The 7237-nt window shown below is 46.5% G+C and overlaps 1 protein-coding gene across 1 annotated transcript; it reads left to right on the top strand.

Moving 5' to 3' along the window:
• LOC110397698 (homeobox protein NANOG) lies at positions 1682-6776 on the top strand. Its single transcript, XM_021394349.1, has 4 exons — positions 1682-2186; positions 2603-2871; positions 4063-4152; positions 4599-6776. Exons 1-4 carry the CDS (start codon positions 2033-2035, stop codon positions 5013-5015), a joined length of 930 nt encoding a protein of 309 aa, XP_021250024.1. The 5' UTR covers positions 1682-2032; the 3' UTR covers positions 5016-6776.

Genomic DNA, 7237 nt, shown 5'->3' with positions numbered 1-7237 from the left:
GTCACCTCTGATGACTCAGTCTGCAGCTTGTGGGATGGCAAGAGTGCATCCTGGAACCTCTCAGCATCAGCCTCCAGCCAGCTGTCTGTGTCAATAAACATTGTAAGAATAGTTATTTACTATTTCACCTAATGCGCACTGCAGAGGCAAACAAGTGGAGCCCCTTAAGCTATAATTGCCAAGAGACAATTAAACAAGTGCTTTGGTTTGCAAACACAACTTCCTTGACATTGAAATCCTGTGTTTTTCCCTGTCTTTGCAACAGGCTGTTGTTTTTATGAGCTCAGACACTATTTCAGAGGTAGCATACATATCTCCAGGGAAGCCCTGTCAGCAAAGGGACTGTGCAGATCAGTGGCCACAACTACCATAACAGTTGCACACCAATTTTGAACATTTGACAGATAAACCCTTTCTGTGCATGCATTGGCTGAGCCCATAATAGCAAGCAAGCAATTGTGTGTGAAACCAGCAGCCCAGGCTGTGGGGACAGGGAAGAGCCTAAGGGAAGCAGAGAACCCACAACTTACACAGCTTGCTTCAGGGCAAGATATCATCTCTGCCTCCATATTTTACCCCACTCATCCAATTACAGTAACTTTCTCCTGTGTTCCTACTCTACCCGGACCCTGTTCAGATTCTGAGAAACGAAATCACCATAAATTAGAAGGTCATCAAAAATGAGCCCAACGAGGGCCCCTCTAAGCTGCAAAAGCACCTTCAGGCCAGCAACTCCCTGCCACTACCTAGCAGCTCTGGGGAAAGGGAGCTTAACATAACACATGGGGCTTGTTTGCTCACCATGACTAAGCTGGGGAGGAAGAAATATATGGAAGCAAAGGAGGCCTATTTCTGTTGCCTCTAGAAGATTATTAGCACCTAATATCTATTCCCCATTTCTTTTTAGACAGGTAGGAACCTGCATCCTGTCTTTTCATTAGGTGAAGTAGGGAATTTGCTTGATTTGTAGCATGCTCTCATTTGTGCGTCTCCCAGGTGGTCTTCCGCATTTTATAACCCCCGAGCAATGGTATCACCCCAGCAAATTTTTAATTTCCTTAAACGAAGTAGTAATACTTTGTTTGGTATAGGTTGTGGGAGGGTGGGGAGGTGGGACCAGCTAGCTTCCCCAAGCAGTCTGTAGTCCCTGGCTTCAAGTGCTGAGTTCTGCAGGGCTCTTTTATACTGCCCTCAACCAGGTAATTGCCACCTCTTCCTGGTGCTTACCAAAAGCAATTTTTTTTTTTTTGTAAGCTCTTGCTTGTTTCAAATGTCATGAAAAGAAGCGACAAATGGCTGAGAAAAGAAGCTTGAGAAGTGACACTTCTTTGTGCTCCTCCAAGATAGACTTGTCTGTCTCATCCTTGGGTTAGCAGCTGGAAAATCTGGGGAGCTCGTCTTTCTTTGAGCTCACTTCCCCGTGATGCAGACACTATCCTGTAACACCACCCTCCCCTCCGGCCCCAGTCTGTATTCTCTTGCGAGGAGGAATGCTTATCTGTTTACAATGATGGCTGTAGTCTGCAATGCAGACACGAAAAGCCTCCGCATGTCCCGGGGGAGGCTCTGGGCTCCCCCTCCATTCTTCGTATTTGGGTGGGGACCGGTGAGGAGGCGTAGGTGGGGAGCAAGACTGTTAAATGTGGGGGCGGGGGTGCCAGCCCAGCCCAGCTTTGCCGCACTGGACGGCCTTGCTCACGCCTTCTAGGCCAGAGGTGGAAACAAAGCCCTTCCTCCCACCCCCGGGGGGACGGGTGTGCGGGCAGCAAAGAACTGACCCCCACCGAGGAACCAAATGGGGAAGCTGGCCTTGCCGTCGTAGTCCTCCCCCACTCTCCGAATATCCCCAAAGCCACTCCCCCCCAATCAACTGACTTTTAACATGACAATGGTCGTGACAATCCCTTGGCCAAAGCCAGTCTGGGGAGGACATAAAGCATTGCCCCCCACCGCCTAATGGGGGTATCTCCGTACAGCAGGCGTGTCTGCGACCAGCTCGCCGCCAGATAGAGCTGGAGGTGCCGTCCCGACTATGAGTGCCCACCTGGCTATGCCGTCCTACGGAGCTGTTAGGTGTGGGCACTACTACTGGCCCTCTCCGGGCAGCATGGATAGCGTGTCCGCCGAGGAAGCTCCAGCAGGAGACCTCTCCTTGACCGCAGCGCAGAAGACGCCCAGCCACCCAGGTATGTGGGCCCGAGGGGGTGGCCGTGTCCCTTATGCCTCTCCTCTCCCAGCGCGACGCACCCGATGCTCCGTCAGTGCCGTCGGCTGTTATCGAAAGCTGACCGCAGCCAGGGTGCGATGGCCGGGCCGTGTCGGGGAGGGGCAGGCACTACTCCTAACCTGCCCTGTCGAGAGCTGAGCGGTGGGCCGTGGCTGGGAGCGGCTACTAGATGCCCGCCGCGAAAGCCCGAGCGCGGCCTTCACGTATTGGCGACGCTGCGGGGTTGTCTTGGCCGGCAGCGCTTCTCGTGCCTACCCTGTCTGTGGAGCTCACAGTAGTCTCCAGTGCGCCCAGAATCTTAAATTCTTCCCAGAAGCTGAACGTCGAAGTTTTTATGGGGAGTGATTGCTCACTCCGGTTGTCTTTTCTCCTCAGATGCCTCTCCAGCTTCCTCCAGCTCTGGGACACTCATTCAGTATACCCCGGACTCTGCCACTAGCCCCACTGCAGATCACCCCTCTCACCACCCAGCTTTTCAGAAGGTCAAGGATAAAGGTGAGAGCGGGGCAAGGAAGGCTAAGAGCCGTACGGCCTTCTCCCAGGAGCAGCTGCAGACCCTGCACCAGCGGTTTCAGAGCCAGAAGTACCTCAGCCCCCATCAGATCCGGGAGCTGGCTGCTGCCCTCGGGCTCACCTACAAGCAGGTAACATCTTGCTCTGAGCAACTGAGTTGCATCGTTAAGTGTAAAGTCATCTAAAGCAAATTATCTTTTTTTTTTTCTTGGACTCACAGGGAGGAGTGTTTTTCATTATATTGTTCATGTCGTTGATTACGTGAGAGAGCAGAGGGTGTGAAAATACATGACTCAGTCTTCCCCTTACATTTACTTCCAGTGCTATCTACCCACTATGTACAGGTGTTAGAAAGTCCACGCAGCCAATCAAGTTACTGCTCTGTATGGATATGTCTTCTCTGGTAAAATGGAAAGTCAGATATTTCTACTGCATTTCTTACTCAGAGCAGCACCCTTGGTCTTCAGGGATATGGTCCTTGCCCCACCAGTTTCTCATGTGTGACTGAGGTGATGACTCATTCGTGAATCAGCACTGATATCGGCACAGCAGTGAGATGCTGCCGCCATTCAAGCAGCGTTGCTGCAGCTGCCTTATCTGGCATCTTTTTCAGGCAGGAGTTTTGATGTGTTGAGTGTAAAAACTACACCGGTGACCTGAGCTGTAAGTGTACCAGTCCCAGCTTTGATTCTACAGCTGTGTAATGTTAGCTGATGGAACTGTGTATAGCATTAGAAGCAAGGCAGAAACTGAGGGCCGCTCCAAAAGTAATATCTCCAATTTTATTATGTTGGACCACAATCTCAGAGGCAGAGGCTGAAACTTCCTGCTAATATTTCATTACATTTTGTTGCCATGTGACAGATGGCAGCAGGGGGGCAGTCTGACATGAAAGTGCATATGAAGCAAAGGCGTGTCACCGAACCCACTGACATTCATTGACACTTTATGAATGTTGAAGGAGACCAGGCAATGGATGTTAGCACACTGAGGCTGTGGGTAGTACTGCCACAGTGGATCGGTTGTGTTGGTGTAGATTTTACAAGTGTAGTATGGAGGCTCTTACTTTTCACTGGTGAAAATGCATAGTGAATGATGGTGACTATGTTGAAATATGGTGCTCTGTATCTGATAATTTGCTCTATCTGATAGCATTATTGTGCTCTTTCTAGCTATTGGAGTTACCATGGAAATAAAATAGAACGCATTACTTTTGGAGCAACCAATGTATATTACAGGAAAAAAAAACACTTGGGAATACGTAGTAAGCTTCAAATAAGAATGATTTGCTAATGCCCCATGTTTTTTTCTCTCTCTTCTAGGTGAAGACATGGTTTCAGAACCAACGGATGAAGTTTAAACGTTGCCAGAAGGAGAGTCAGTGGGTGGATAAAGGGATGTATCTACCACAGGTGAGAGAATTGCCCTTGCCTTAGTATGCCTTACCACTACTAGTCAGGGTTCCTGCATTTTGTGGGGAAAAGTGTATCATGTCCAAGCCAGTTTAATTTTACAGTGAATTTTATGGCGACATCTATTTCTTTAAGCCTGCTCTGGTAATTGAAGTATTGTTGCACTTATTTCTGAGTTGAGAATAGGTAAAAAAATTAAACAGCTCAAGAGGGCCAGCAAGGCTGCTCCTGTTGTTTTTTTCCTCTAGCATGGTGCTCCCAGATACTGGACTGTAGGATTTCTAACTTAAGATCTGTGATCTCTGGTATTAGTAATCTATAGTGAAGACACTAGACTGAAAAGACCCTATTTTGGAGGAGGTGGAAAGTAGGACATATCCAATACAATGGGTATAGTTGGTATGGTGCTCATAATTACTGAATGGCCTCTTCTCTGTCTTCCCCAGAATGGGTTTCATCAAGCTACATATCTGGATATGACCCCCACATTTCACCAAGGCTTCCCTGTTGGTGCCAACAGAAACCTTCAGGCTGTGACCAGTGCACACCAGGCTTACAGCAGTGGCCAGACTTATGGGAATGGGCAGGGCCTGTACCCGTTCATGGCTGTGGAGGATGAGGGGTTCTTTGGAAAAGGTGGAACAAGCTGCAACACCCAGCAAGCCATGGGTTTATTAAGTCAGCAGATGAACTTCTATCATGGCTACCCTACCAATGTGGATTATGACGGCCTGCAGGCAGAAGACACCTACAGCTTCCAGAGCAGCTCTGATAGTATCACACAGTTCTCAAGCTCTCCTGTACGGCATCAATACCAGGCCCCTTGGCATACCCTGGGGACCCAGAGTGGTTATGAGACTTAGACCTAAGTATTGTTCTTTCCCTTCTCCTGTTTTGTTTCATGGGGTTTCTAGGGTTTTGACTCAGAGATCCAATTTCTATTCTTTTATTTTGCCCTTCTTCCTCAATTCCTGCTTTAACTGTTGGTGGGGTTTAGCACCCTGCTACTTTGGGCTTCCTTTCTCTTTAAAGGCATCTCTCTATGCATAGCTAACCCTTTGCAAGGGTATTCTGTGTGTGGACAGGTAAAACTGCATTTATGGAGGGGAATGTGCAATGCCATAGTCAGGGGCAGCTGAGATGGTGAAGGTCCGTGTTTACTGTCCAAGACCCGCTCCACTGCCTCTTCTGTGGATGATTCTCTGATTTTTTTTTTTTTTTTTTTGCCATGTGTCTTGCAGCCAAAATTTGGAGAAGACTTTTCTCTTTTAATTTCTGCAGGAAATACCCTATTTGTAGCCCAGAATCTTTCCAGCTGTCTTACCTTTTTCTGCTGCAACCTCAGTCATCTAGTAAGCTCATCTGGGTCCTCTCATCTCTGAATTTAAAACCTAAATATCATCTTATCTTGGATGATTTGATCCAGTTATTCTGTCTTTCCTCCTGGAGAGGTCAGTACCTGCCTACCCTTTACCTCCTGCTTTCCTATGTACATAGGGCAGTTCAAAGAAGAGTAGGAGAAAAGAGAAGTTAGAGTGTTGTCTGTACCTGATGTGGAAACATTCTGATTTCCTAAGTTGCTGAATGCTTTGTGTCTATCAAATAATTAATAATCAATCTCTGGAACTATTTGTAACAATTTAGATCTTGCCTTCCTTAATCTTTCTGCTGAGAAAATGTTGGCTTGTCCCAACCTGAATATTGCAGCAGATGGTATACCAAAATGCCATTGCTGGAAACAAGAGTAGTGGCTATATTTAACCATCTTCTGAATGCTGAGAAGTTTATCTGTGTATCAGGGTTTGCTAGCAATTTGTGAACACAGCAACAGTACCATGGGCAGCTTTCTCAGAGGTAGAGGGTAGGCAAAGGTAAAGGGCTTGGTTACATTAAAGATTGTGTTTCATAGTCAGTTATTCTGAAACCTGGATGTTGGGGAGGAAAATCCTGTTGGATAGTAGTGGAGTTAGCATCCAAGGGGCTAGAGCAGAATGTTTCCCTAATCTCTTGTCTAATCCCAGTTTTAAGATTGCAAGCTAATAAGATTTTTCATCCCGTGACCAGTGTTTAGTTGGATCTCTTCCATATTTTACTGCTGAAAGGTACACCAGCTACATCTTCTGGTGCCCGTACCCAAGTTCTGGGGTAGGTGACAAGTTTAGGGAAACCCAGATAGACAGCCAAAGAATGAAAATGGCATTAAATGTTTTGATTTTGTTTTTCAAAATAACTGAATCATACCTTTCAGTATGGAGATTACTGGAAATCAGCTCCTGCCTGTGTGAAACTGGATCTTTTAAGTGGTGAGATTGCAGAGTCTAGTCTGCCACTGCCCAAGAATACAAAATGTCTTGAGCTGGCAAGAGTAGATAAATGATAAAAGCATGATTTTTTTTGTCACTAATGCACAGCTTATACTGCAATCCTGTATTTTAATGTCTGTGCAAGGATTATATGTCATAGTTGAACTTGCACTATGAAGAAGATTAATGCTTGCTGCTGTTCTTGCAGTGATCACGGCCATGTTCTGTGGCATATGCGTGTTGTCTATTGCTTTGCTTCTGCTTAATGTTTTTACACACTTGCTTGAATTGAAAATAAATGACTTTATTTTAATGCTGAAACAGTGTTTCCTGCTTGCATTTTTCATCAGAACAGTGTTTTAAGGAAATCATCGTTTGGTTAGCCCAACAGTAGAGAAGAAAGGGGGGGAAAAATGTAACCTTGCTGTGGTTATCCCAGAAGAAGCAGGAATAATCAGAATTTATAGAATCAAGGTTGAAACAGATTGAATCATCAAGTCCAACTGTCAGCCTATCACTACCGTACCTGCTAAACCATGTCCCTGAGTGCCACATCTACACATTTCTTGAACATCTCCAGGGCTGGTGACTCCACTACTTCTGTTGGCAACTAGGACAAAGGACATTATCTTAAACAGCTGTTTAAAGGGAATAGGTCACAGGGATTTCATCTGCCTTGTCTTCAATCACAGAATGGCTTGAATTGGAAGGGTCCACAAGAATCAAGTTCCAATCTCCCTGCTGCAGGCAGGTTGCCAACCACTAGATCAAGTATTAGATGA

The sequence above is a fragment of the Numida meleagris genome, chromosome 1 (genome assembly GCF_002078875.1).
Source record: "Numida meleagris isolate 19003 breed g44 Domestic line chromosome 1, NumMel1.0, whole genome shotgun sequence".
NCBI lineage: Eukaryota > Metazoa > Chordata > Aves > Galliformes > Numididae > Numida > Numida meleagris.
This window is presented reverse-complemented; position numbering and strand designations above follow the sequence as displayed.